Consider the following 13,144-nt stretch of genomic DNA (forward strand, 5'->3'; position numbering starts at 1 on the left):
CAAAACCCCTTTCAGTAGGCAGATGTTCCAGGAACATTGACAAATCTCTCAAAGTTTCCGAATTACTTAACCGAGGACACAGAACACAGTCTTCCGGTTCTATGGCCTCCTCATAATCGATCAAAGGCAACCCGTCCATTGCTGAGCTCTGATCCACGGACAAAGCAACAGAACCGGTTTCATGAGATGATGGCCGTCCTTCCCGCACATAATAAGACTTTAGCAAATTCACATGACATAACCGGGTTTTAGTTCTTCTCTCTGGCGTACTGATGACATAATTTTCATTAGATTCCCGTCGTAAAATTACGTAAGGACCGGCAAACCTAGCTTTAAACGGAGATGAAACAACCGGCAACAAGGCCAATACCTGATCACCCACACAAAAAGAACGAGCTTCCGTCCTGCGATCATACAAACGTTTCATTTTGGATTGTGCCTGTTCCAGGTTCACCTTCGCCACTTTAACCGCTTCAAAAAGACGCCTTTTAAAACCATCCACGTATTCGGTCAACTTCTTCGGTGGTTCAGTAGGCACCCAGCCATCTCGCAAAACCGCTAACGGCCCACGAACAGTATGCCCAAAAACGAGTTCATTAGGGCTAAACCCAGTACTCTCCTGAGTCACTTCTCTGGCCGCTAACATAAGCCAGGGTAAGCCTTCCTCCCAATCTCGATCCAATTCCGTACAGTACGCACGTAATAAGGACTTAAGTGACTGATGAAAGCGTTCTAACGCACCCTGACTTTGCGGATGATACGACGTTGATATATTATGCTTAATGTTAAGTTGGCGTAAAACTTCCTCAAACACACCAGAAGTGAAATTAGTACCCTGATCCGACTGTATGATTTTAGGTATTCCGAAAACCGACATAAATTGAGACAATGCTTTAATCACAGATTTTGCCGTGATTGACCTTAACCCAAAAGCAGCAGGATACCGCGTAACCTGACACATAATGGTCAGCAAATATTCACTGCCCGATTTAGAACGGGGCAAAGGTCCAACACAGTCCACTATGAGGTGATTAAACGGTTCACCCCCAGCGAGAATCGGTAGCAAAGGAACCGGCTTTGGATTTTGATTAGGCTTACCCATCACCTGACATGTATGGCACGTTCGTATATATTTGGACACATCGCGTTTTAGGCGAGGCCAAAAGAAATTACGCATCACACGGTTGTAAGTCTTCTTCACTCCAATATGTCCAGATAAGTCATCATGAGCGAGTTTCAGCACCATCGAACGAAACAGCGTCGGAATTACTACTTGGACCACAGATTCCTTCAGGAACGCTTTGACTTGAGGTGTCCATTTTCTTACCAAAATTCCCCCACGAATAAAATACCCCTGTGCAGCACTGTCGTCGGTCATTACCTGTGAAAATAGAACATCAAGAGTGGAATCGGTCTTTTGTTCCTTAATCAACTCACCCGGAGACACTGAGAGAAGAGCATGTGGCCACAAGATGCCTTCATCTGCCCGAGACGGTTCTGCACTCTTTGTAGTCGCAGCAGCTTGACTAGCCGCACGCGTAACCGCACATGCTGAAAAAACATCAGATAAACTCCGCACACTCTCATCAATATCTCCAGTAGAAACAGGTTTGGACGAAACAATCAAAGGTAAGGACACATCACTCCAAACCCGCCCCCCAGCCAGATTGTTACCCAGAATCACTGAAATCCCTTGCACTGGAAGAGCTGATCTCACCCCCAATTCAACTTCACCTTGAATTAAATGGGAATACAAAACAACCTTATGTAAAGGTACAGACATTTTAGTCATACCTATTCCACGAATCAACAGAGCATCACCAGTAAATGTTTCATTTGAGAAAGGCAGAACCGATCCCAAAATAAAAGAAACCGAAGCACCAGTGTCTCGCAAAATTTTCACCGGAACTCTCTCACCCTGCGGAAGTGACACAAAACCATCAGAAACAAAAGGTAAAAACTCAAAATTTGAACAACCAGTTTTGTTAATTTCTCCCACATCTGATGCGAAGCACGGGGGAACTGGACCACCATTCATGGGAACTACAGCAGCCAACGCCGATGGCTTGGGCATACTATAGCGGTTTCGATCTTTTACTTTAAGTACAGGGCAATCTTTCTTCCAGTGACCATGACCGAGACAATAGTTACAAATTAGAACCAAATCGGAATTACCCACCAATCTCGTATTCCCATAACGTGAGGATGTAGACATACCTGAAGACTGATTCGACAAAGCCAACCTTTTCCCAGTACCTTCATCCTCCAAGCGGCCAACACCAAAGCAGGATCCATGTATCAACTCATATTCATCTGCTAAAACTGCTGCTTCAGCCGCTGTAGACACCTTACGCTCTGCAATATACACAGCCGTTTGACTTGGCAGCGTGTTCTTAAACTGCTCCAAAACAAGCAAATTGACAAGCTCCTCATACGACTCCACCGCAGATGCACTGCACCAACGTATAAACCACAATCCTAACTCACGTGCCAATTCTACGTGTGTTTGAGCAGAACGTTTCCTCAACCCACGAAATTTCCGGCGATATGCCTCCGGGACCATTTCATATGCTTTAAGAACAGCACTTTTAACCTTCTCATAATTCTGACTATCAGACCAGCTCAAAGCAGAATAAGCTCTCTGCGCCTTACCCATCAGAACACATTGTAACATCAAGGTGCGTTCTGTTTCAGGCCATTTTTGTTTATCCGCAACCCGTTCAAATAACACAAAAAAAGTATCTACATCCTCCTCATCAAACAAAGGCATCAACCGCAAATTTGCTGCCACATTAAAATTAGGAGCAAGCAGACCACTCTCCACCCCTTCATGTAGATCACCTTCACGCCACATTCTTACCTTACCCTCTTTCATAAGGTCAAGACGCTGTTGTTCCATATCTAACTTTCTTTTTTCTAAAACCTGCTGTGCCAACATAGTCTCCTGTTCTAGTTTTCTCTTCTCAATTTCCATCTGAAACTCCATTTTACGCTGTTCCATTTGGAGAAGAACTAATTCTTTTTGTTGCTCAAACGACAGCGTTACAGACGGAGAAATAGTTCCCGGTAAATCTACCACCTCTGCTACAGACGACATAATTCCTTCATTTACAAGTGCACCCTTTAAAACCGTTCGAATACTCTCTTTCAATTTTTTATCATTCGTGGACAGACTGACCCCATAATGCACTGCAACTTCAATCAACTGATCTTTCGTTAATAAATTTAACCCTTGCTCAGACGGACTCTCAATAAATCCAATTATTTCGATAGATGTCATATTTATTAATCAGCCTACTTTATAGCCCAATGAATAATTCCATACAACATAGCTCTTTAAAACAAACAAATGAAGTCTTACTGAACTACCACAACTGCACAACCACAAAAAGATGCCCTGGGGATCCAACTTCACACCCTCCCTACAAAAAATAATAACCAAAAAAAAAAAAAAACTCTAACTAAGTAGACCCTAATCTTCAAGCATACAGTGGCGGGTTTTTATGCACCTGATACCGCAAGTCGAGCAGAACAACCAATTAAATCGGCGATTCCCTCCAACCTCGGCGTGCTCCCGAGACTAAGCTCTAACCACTGATCTGCCCAAAACAAAAACAACAAAAAACCCGACACATCCCACGAAAGGAAATGCCGCTAAAACCTAACAGTGAAGTTAGACCCACGGCATTCCACTAAATCCAATAGCTACAGTTGCGGACAAATAGTCTACTACTAAAAAATAAATGCACTCGTCTCTCCTACTAATTTCACAAGCCAAAATATAACAAAATAGCCTATACACAAATTCGATTCAAATGATCTCGCCAAAACCAATCCCAAACAATACAAATCCAAAACAAACAACAATCCAAACTGTTGTCTACTTACCAACTTACAGAGGAGAAAAAAAAAAAAAAAAACTATGAATATTTCGGCCGAGCCCCCATGTTACGCTTCCAAAGAGTCAGCGCAAAATAAGGAGAGAACGAATACGTTTACATTACTAACATCTGCACTTTATTTCACATTATTCTTTTAATTAAGCCGTCGGTCGGTCGGCCATTCCCCGCTAGTTGTATCGATGCGAAACCGTCAGGAACAGCCGCGCCGAGCCCGAGCAGAAGACACCCCGCCAACCACAACCCGACAGCTTTTGTAGGGATGAAGAAACTGCGCACTGGTGTTCCCCATCACGCCGCAATCAGCTGCAGTCACCTGCAGACAATCAACCACAACACACATCCACACACACACAAAACAAGGAAGGACCGACAGGGACGTCACATATATATATATATATATATATATATAAAAAGCCGCCACCCCGTTGCCTTTCGGGTTCCTGTGCACGACGGGCAATAACGTAACCCCGCTTTGACTGTCGAGAAGAAGTCTGCTTTAGAGCTTGCATCAGTGTGAGTTAGAGGATGGATACCCGACCCGAGCCCGACGGGACCCGCCGGTACCCGACGGGCCGGGCCGGGTTCGGACAGATATTTAGAAATGATGTTCGGGTTCGGGTCGGGCTCGGTCACATCAGCGCGATAAGGCATTGAACATTTTAAATTTAAAACAGCTTATTATGTAGGTAGCCGATGTGCCTGATGCTTTCACTTGATGCAAACGTTCGTTTTTGTGATTAAAATACATGTAAAATATTACCATAACATCCGTCTTCCTGTGTGCGGACATTTGTTTATGTAGCCGTGACAACGAAACGCGTGCATAATGTGCGCGCGCCAGGTGTTAAGAGCGCTTGTTGCTCCGCGCGCTGATGCGCTTGTCCTGTTGACATTTCCGATTGCCTTCCTACAGTTGCTTAATAAAAGCGGGCTTTCCACACAAAAAAACGTACAATTGTCATTAGTATGAGAAAAAAATGGGATTTTAACTGTCGGGCTCGGGTCGGGCTCGAACATAAATATCTTTATGCCTGTCGGGCTCGGGTCAGGTTCGGTTACTGCTCTGTCGGACGCGGACCAGGCTCGGACTGAAAAATTTGGCCCGATCCGCACTCTAGTGTGAGTCTTTCTGCTCCCCTCCAAACACACACAGAAAAGGGGGGGGGCTGTCTGTGTGTGTGCCCTCCCTCCCTCCCTCCCCACACACACACACACACACACACACACACAGAGAATGGCAGGGGGAACTCTGTCAGAGAGAGACAAAACCACATTCAAACCAAAATATCTGACTTCCTGTTGGTCGGAGCTAATGACTGTAAATGAGAAAGTTGTCCGGATCGATAAGCACAATATACAGACCGAGTTTTGTGACTGTAGGTAAAAATAACCCACCCACTTTAGTCAAAAGTATCTTGAAAGTAACACACTTCCTGCTGCCAGTTGGTGGCGCTATAACTTTGACTCACAATAGTCACATCCATGTGATCGCCCTCTTACAACAAACACACTGCTGAAGTTTCATCCAGATCAATAAATGTATGAAGACGTTATAACACATTGTGTTTTTCTTTTCTCGCCATAACTTCGTTTCCTCGCCACGGCCAAACCGTTCGAGATATCAAAAATCCGTCCGCAATTTAGCGTCCTCAATGTCTTGACTTCATGCTGACCGAGTTTGGTGGCGATAGGATAATTTTTCTTGGAGGAGTATATCAAATTCCAGGGGCTTGCATTTTCATACAGCCCATAATAGCCGACTTCCTGTTTGACTGGCGTAAAACTTAGAGCACGAAAGTTGTTCGGCCCGATTAAATCTATATGTGTACCGAGTTTCATATTATTACATGCAAACGTGTTTGATATATGGACCAAGTTTTTCGGACCACGTTCAAGGGGGCGCTGTTGAGCTCCCCTGCCACGCCCGGGTACCAGCTTCAGCCCAGCCCTGATGGCCGCAGGTTCTGACCTGTGTGCAAAGTTTCAAGAGTTTTCGAGCACGTTAAGGGCCCCAAAAGTGCCCGAGAAGTCCCACACAGCAGAGAAAGGGTTAAAATAAAGCCCCCCTCCTCTCTCACACACACAGACACTGAGAGAGACTGGCAAAATTCCCATCAAATCACATTCAAACCAAAATATCTGACTTCCTGTTGGTCGGAGCTAATGACTGTAAATTAGAAAGTTGTCCGGCTCGGGGAGATAAATATAAATACCGATTTTTGTTACTGTAGGTAAAACTAATACCCCATTTTTGACTAAAGGTGGCGCGACTGAGCCCCTCCACCGCGCCCGTTTCTGAAACTTCACACATGCCTAGTACCTAATAAATCTGATATGCATGTTGAGTTTCATGCAATTTGAAGCATGTTAAGAGCCTCAAATGCACCCAAAAAGAATATTAAAGTTTGATGCGTTGCCATGGCAACAGTATTTAAGATATCAATAATCCTTTCACAGGTCTACATCTGTCGTGTGTTTACATTATACAGATGAAGTTTGAAGCAAATCGGGTAAAAATAAGAGGGTGATTTCAAAGCATTTTGAAAGTGACACACTTCCTGCTGCCAGTTGGTGGCGCTATAACTTTGACTCACAATAGTCACATCCATGTGATCGGCCTCTTACAACGAACACACTGCTGAAGTTTCATCAAGATCAGTTAATGTATGAGGATGTTATAACACACTTCCTGTTTCCAATATTCGCCATAAATTCGTTTCCTCGCCACGGACAAACCGTTCGAGATATCAAAAATCCCCTCGCAATTAAGCATCCTCCATGTCTTGACTTCATGCACACCGAGTTTCGTGGTCATCCGATGAATTCTCTAGGACAAGTGTTTCAAATGCCAGAACATGCGTTTCCATACAGCCCATAATAACCGACTTCCTGTTGGGCTGGCGTAAAACTTAGAGCACGAAAGTTGTTCGGCCCGATGAGATCTATATGTGTACCGAGTTTCATATTATTACATGCAAGCGTGTTTGAGATATAGACATGTTTTTGAATCCCATTCCAGGGGGCGCTGGCGAGCCCCCCTGCCACGCCCGGGTCCCAGCTTCAGTCGGGCCCTAATGGCCGCGGGTTCTGACATTTGTGCAAAGTTTCAAGAGTTTTTGAGCACGTTAAGGCCCCCAAAAGTGCCCAAAAGGTAGTAATATAATAATAATAAAGAAGAAGAAGAAGAATAAAATATATATATATATATATATATATATATAAAAAGCCGCCACCCCGTTGCCTTTCGGGTTCCTGTGCACGACGGGCAATAACGTAACCCCGCTTTGACTGTCGAGAAGAAGTCTGCTTTAGAGCTTGTATCAGTGTGAGTCTTTCTGCTCCCCTACAAACACACACAGAAAAGGGGGGGGGGGGGGCTGTCTGTGTGTGTGCCCTCCCTCCCCCGAATCCCCCCCCCCCCCCCCCTCCTCCTCCAGTATCTCACTGGACTAACACACACACACACACACACAGAGAGAGAATGGCAGGGGGAACTCTGTCAGAGAGAGACAAAACCACATTCAAACCAAAATATCTGACTTCCTGTTGGTCGGAGCTAATGACTGTAAATGAGAAAGATGTCCGGATCGATAAGCACAATATACAGACCGAGTTTTGTGACTGTAGGTAAAAATAACCCCCCCACTTTAGTCAAAAGTATCTTGAAAGTAACACACTTCCTGCTGCCAGTTGGTGGCGCTATAACTTTGACTCACAATAGCCACATCCATGTGATCGCCCTCTTACAACAAACACACTGCTGAAGTTTCATCAAGATCAATAAATGTATGAAGACGTTATAACACATTGTGTTTTTCTTTTCTCGCCATAACTTTGTTTCCTCGCCACGGCCAAACCGTTCGAGATATCAAAAATCCGTCCGCAATTTAGCGTCCTCAATGTCTTAACTTCATGCTGACTGAGTTTGGTGGCGATAGGATAATTTTTCTTGGAGGAGTATATCAAATTCCAGGGGCATGCGTTTTCATACAACCCATAATAGCCGACTTCCTGTTGGACTGGCGTAAAACTTAGAGCACGAAAGTTGTTCGGCCCGATGATATCTAAATGTGTACCGAGTTTCATATTATTACATGCAAACGTGTTTGATATATGGACCAAGTTTTTCGGACCACGTTCAAGGGGGCGCTGTTGAGCTCCCCTGCCACGCCCGGGTACCAGCTTCAGTCCGGCTCTAATGGCCGCAGGTTCTGACCTGTGTGCAAAGTTTCAAGAGTTTTCGAGCACGTTAAGGGCCCCAAAAGTGCCCGAGAAGTCCCACACAGCAGAGAAAGGGTTAAAATAAAGCCCCCCTCCTCACACACACACAGACACTGAGAGAGACTGGCAAAATTCCCATCAAATCACATTCAAACCAAAATATCTGACTTCCTGTTGGTCGGAGCTAATGACTGTAAATTAGAAAGTTGTCCGGCTCGGGGAGATAAATATAAATACCGATTTTTGTTACTGTAGGTAAAACTAATACCCCATTTTTGACTAAAGGTGGCGCTACTGAGCCCCTCCACCGCGCCCGTTTCTGAAACTTCACACATGCCTAGTACCTAATAAATCTGATATGCATGTTGAGTTTCATGCAATTTGAAGCATGTTAAGAGCCTCAAATGCACCCAAAAAGAATATTAAAGTTTGATGCGTTGCCATGGCAACAGTATTTAAGATATCAATAATCCTTTCACAGGTCTACATCTGCCGTGTGTTTACATTATACAGATGAAGTTTGAAGCAAATCGGGTAAAAATAAGAGGGTGATTTCAAAGCATTTTGAAAGTGACACACTTCCTGCTGCCAGTTGGTGGCGCTATAACTTTGACTCACAATAGTCACATCCATGTGATCGGCCTCTTACAACAAACACACTGCTGAAGTTTCATCAAGATCAGTTAATGTATGAGGATGTTATAACACACTTCCTGTTTCCAATATTCGCCATAAATTCGTTTCCTCGCCACGGCCAAACCGTTCGAGATATCAAAAATCCCCTCGCAATTTAGCATCCTCCATGTCTTGACTTCATGCACACCGAGTTTCGTGGTCATCCGATGAATTCTCTAGGACAAGTGTTTCAAATGCCAGAACATGCGTTTCCATCCAGCCCATAATAACCGACTTCCTGTTGGACTGGCGTAAAACTTAGAGCACGAAAGTTGTTCGGCCCGATGAGATCTATATGTGTACCGAGTTTCATATTATTACATGCAAGCGTGTTTGAGATATGGACATGTTTTTGAATCCCATTCCAGGGGGCGCTGGCGAGCCCCCCTGCCACGCCCGGGTCCCAGCTTCAGTCGGGCCCTAATGGCCGCGGGTTCTGACATTTGTGCAAAGTTTCAAGAGTTTTTGAGCACGTTAAGGCCCCCAAAAGTGCCCAAAAGGTAGTAAAATAATAATAATAATAATAATAAATATATATATATATATATAAATATAGCTGCAAGCAGCGATTACGGGCCCAAGCCGGTGGCACCGCCACCCTGGTGCCTTTAGTTACACTAAAGGCACCGGGCTGGCGCTGCCACCGGCTTGGGCCCTCCATCGCTGCTTGCAGCTATATTTATATATATATATATATATATATATATATATATAAAAAGCCGCCACCCCGTTGCCTTTCGGGTTCCTGTGCACGACGGGCAATAACCAATAACGTAACCCCGCTTTGACTGTCGAGAAGAAGTCTGCTTTAGAGCTTGTATCAGTGTGAGTCTTTCTGCTCCCCTCCAAACACACACAGAAAAGGGGGAGGGACTCACATTAGTTACATCCATGTGATCGCTCTCTTACAACAAACACGCTACTGAAGTTTCATCAAGATCAATAAATGTATGAAGACGTTATAACACATCGTGTTTCTCTTTTCTCGCCATAATTTAGTTTCCTCGCCACGGCCAAACTGTTCGAGATATCAAAAATCCGTCAGCAATTTAGTATCCTCAATGTCTTGTCGTCAGGCTGACCGAGTTTGGTTGCGATTGGATGAATTTTCTAGAAAGAGTGTTTCAAATTCCAGGGGCATGCGTTTTCATACCACCCACAATAGCCGACTTCCTGTTGGGCTGGCGTAAAACTTAGAGCACGAAAGTTGTTCGGCCCGATGAGATCTAAATGTGTAATGAGTTTCATATTATTACATGCAAGCGTGTTTGATATACGGACAAGTGTTTGAATCCCATTCCAGGGGGCGCTGTCGAGCCCCCCTGCCACACCCGGGTACCAGCTTCAGCCTGGCCCTGATGGCCGCGGGTTCTGACCTGTGTGCAAAATTTCAAGAGTTTTCGAGCACGTTAAGGGCCCCAAAAGTGCCCGAGATTTTGCACACAGCAGAGAAAGGGTTAAACTAAACTAGCCCCCCTCCTCACACACACACACACACACATACACAGATCCCCCCCTCCCCTCCCCACCCCACACAGACAGACACACACACAGAGAATGGCAGAGAGACAGAGAGAGACACAATTCACATTCAAACCACAATATCTGACTTTCTGTTGGTCGGAGCTAATGACTGTAAATTAGAAAGTTGTTCGGCTTGATAAGATCAATATACACGCTGAGTTTTGTAACTGTAGGTAAAACTATAACTAAGTTATAACACACTTTATGCATCCTTTTTTAATCATAAATTCGTTTCCTCGCCACGGCCAAACCGTTTGAGATATCAAAAATCCGTCCGCAATTTAGCATCCTCCATGTCTTGACTTCATGGACACCGAGTTTCGTGGTCATCGGATGAATTCTCTGGGAGAAGTGTTTCAAATGCCAGAACATGCGTTTCCATACAGCCCATAATAGCCGACTTCCTGTTGGACTGGCGTAAAACTTAGAGCACGAAAGTTGTTCGGCCCGATGAGATCTATATGTGTACCGAGTTTCATATTATTACATGCAAGCGTGTTTGATATATGGACATGTTTTTGAATCCCATTCCAGGGGGCGCTGCCGAGCCCCCCTGCCACGCCCGGGTACCAGCTTCAGCCCGGCCCTGATGGCCGCAGGTTCTGACCTGTGTACAAAGTTTCAAGAGTTTTCGAGCACGTTAAGGGCCCCAAAAGTGCCCGAGAAGTCCCACACAGCAGAGAAAGGGTTAAAATAAAGCCCCCCTCCTCACACACACACAGACACTGAGAGAGACTGGCAAAATTCCCATCAAATCACATTCAAACCAAAATATCTGACTTCCTGTTGGTCGGAGCTAATGACTGTAAATTAGAAAGTTGTCCGGCTCGTGGAGATAAATATAGATACCGATTTTTGTTACTGTAGGTAAAACTAATACCCCATTTTTGACTAAAGGTGGCGCTACTGAGCCCCTTACCACGCCCGTTTCTGAAACTTTGCACAAGTGTACTAGGCAATAAATGTAAAGTGTCTGTCGAGTTTCATGCAATTTCAAGTATGCTAAGAGTCTCAAAAACTTTAAAAAAGAATATTAAAGTTTGATGCGTTGCCATGGCAACAGTATTTAAGATATCAATAATCCTTTCACAGGTCTACATCTGCCGTGTGTTTACATTATACAGATGAAGTTTGAAGCAAATCGGGTAAAAATAAGAGGGTGATTTCAAAGCATTTTGAAAGTGACACACTTCCTGCTGCCAGTTGGTGGCGCTATAACTTTGACTCACAATAGTCACATCCATGTGATCGGCCTCTTACAGCGAACACACTGCTGAAGTTTCATCAAGATCAGTTAATGTATGAGGATGTTATAACACACTTCCTGTTTCCAATATTCGCCATAAATTCGTTTCCTCGCCACGGCCAAACCGTTCGAGATATCAAAAATCCCCTGGCAATTTATCATCCTCCATGTCTTGACTTCATGCACACCGAGTTTCGTGGTCATCCGATGAATTCTCTAGGACAAGTGTTTCAAATGCCAGAACATGCGTTTCCATACAGCCCATAATAACCGACTTCCTGTTGGACTGGCGTAAAACTTAGAGCACGAAAGTTGTTCGGCCCGATGAGATCTATACGTGTATCGAGTTTCATATTATTACATGCAAGCGTGTTTGAGATATGGACATGTTTTTGAATCCCATTCCAGGGGGCGCTGCCGAGCCCCCCTGCCACGCCCGGGTCCCAGCTTCAGTCGGGCCCTAATGGCCGCGGGTTCTGACATTTGTGCAAAGTTTCAAGAGTTTTTGAGCACGTTAAGGCCCCCAAAAGTGCCCAAAAGGTAGTAATATAATAATAATAAAGAAGAAGAATAAATAATAATCCCATGGAAAACAATAGGGCCTTCGCCTTTTCAAGGCTTGGGCCCTAATAATAATCCCAAGAAAAACAATAGGGCCTTCGCCTTTTCAAGGCTTGGGCCCTAATAAATAATAAAGAAGAATAATCCGAAGGAAAACAATAGGGCCTTCGCCTTTTCAAGGCTTGGGCCCTAATTACAGAGATAGTATAGTAGGTAAGATAAGCTCTCAGAGTACATGTAACGTTAAGTGCTTAAAGAAGACAGTTGTTTAGGGGTCATCACTGCAGCGCGATGAGATAGGGCCAAGTGACATAAAATAATGAGCAATTTTAAGTGTTGACTTCCTTACAGCCATGTTACATGCACTGTAATACATAGGTCATGTAATATAAGTGTTCACTGTTTATGTACTGAAGTCATATTTCATTGTTCATCAGGTTCCATTAGGTGACATCTTGCATACAGCCCAGGTGTCGATGTTGACCAACACCTTAAGTGTTGGACAACCAAAAGTGGGGAACCAGTCCAATAGCAGTGTACAGTCAGCAGAAGAAAGAAGGTCCAAGTCAAATGTGCAGTCAGTTCAGCAGGAAATGGCTAGGTGTGAGATTCAGTGTAATTGTTGTTTTAATAAACTGTGTGTATGTCTGTACTGGTGGAATATACAGTTTGTACAGTATATATTTTTTTTATTACATACTGTATATGTTTCATCACACATTAACATTACATCACATATATTAGTGTTCATGTGAGTGTTCCCAATGTTCTCAACTGGCTCAAAATAAAAATTAAGTCCTTTTTAGGTCATTTCCTGGATTCTTCAGAAAGGAAGTAAGGGGTAAAAAACGTTTTGGACCATATAAACGGCCACCGAAAAGCTTTTTGATGGTTTTTTCCCTCCTTGACCAACAATATGAGAAAACGCCCAAAGGAGAGACAGAATTACAACTTACACTTGCAGGACTTGGGAGAAGATCATTAACTATAACCGAAAACATGACTCATTCAGAGG

The 13,144-nt window shown here is 44.1% G+C and overlaps 1 protein-coding gene across 2 annotated transcripts in view; it reads left to right on the forward strand.

The window, feature by feature from the left end:
• LOC306985427 (uncharacterized protein) overlaps positions 1-13,144 on the forward strand; it is a 31,099-nt gene that overhangs the window by 15,732 nt on the left and 2,223 nt on the right. Inside the window, exons 2-3 of one of the 2 annotated variants that reach the window (XM_079587671.1) lie at positions 12,567-12,730; positions 12,936-13,143. In XM_079587671.1, the coding sequence (XP_079443797.1) occupies positions 12,567-12,730; positions 12,936-13,143 (372 nt within the window). Of the gene's footprint in view, positions 1-12,394; positions 12,731-12,935; position 13,144 lie in introns of those variants that run through there. The other variant, XM_079587672.1, reaches the window with a different exon arrangement.

The sequence above is a fragment of the Phoxinus phoxinus genome, assembly GCF_949152265.1.
Source record: "Phoxinus phoxinus genome assembly, chromosome: 18".
Taxonomy (NCBI): Eukaryota; Metazoa; Chordata; class Actinopteri; order Cypriniformes; family Leuciscidae; genus Phoxinus; species Phoxinus phoxinus.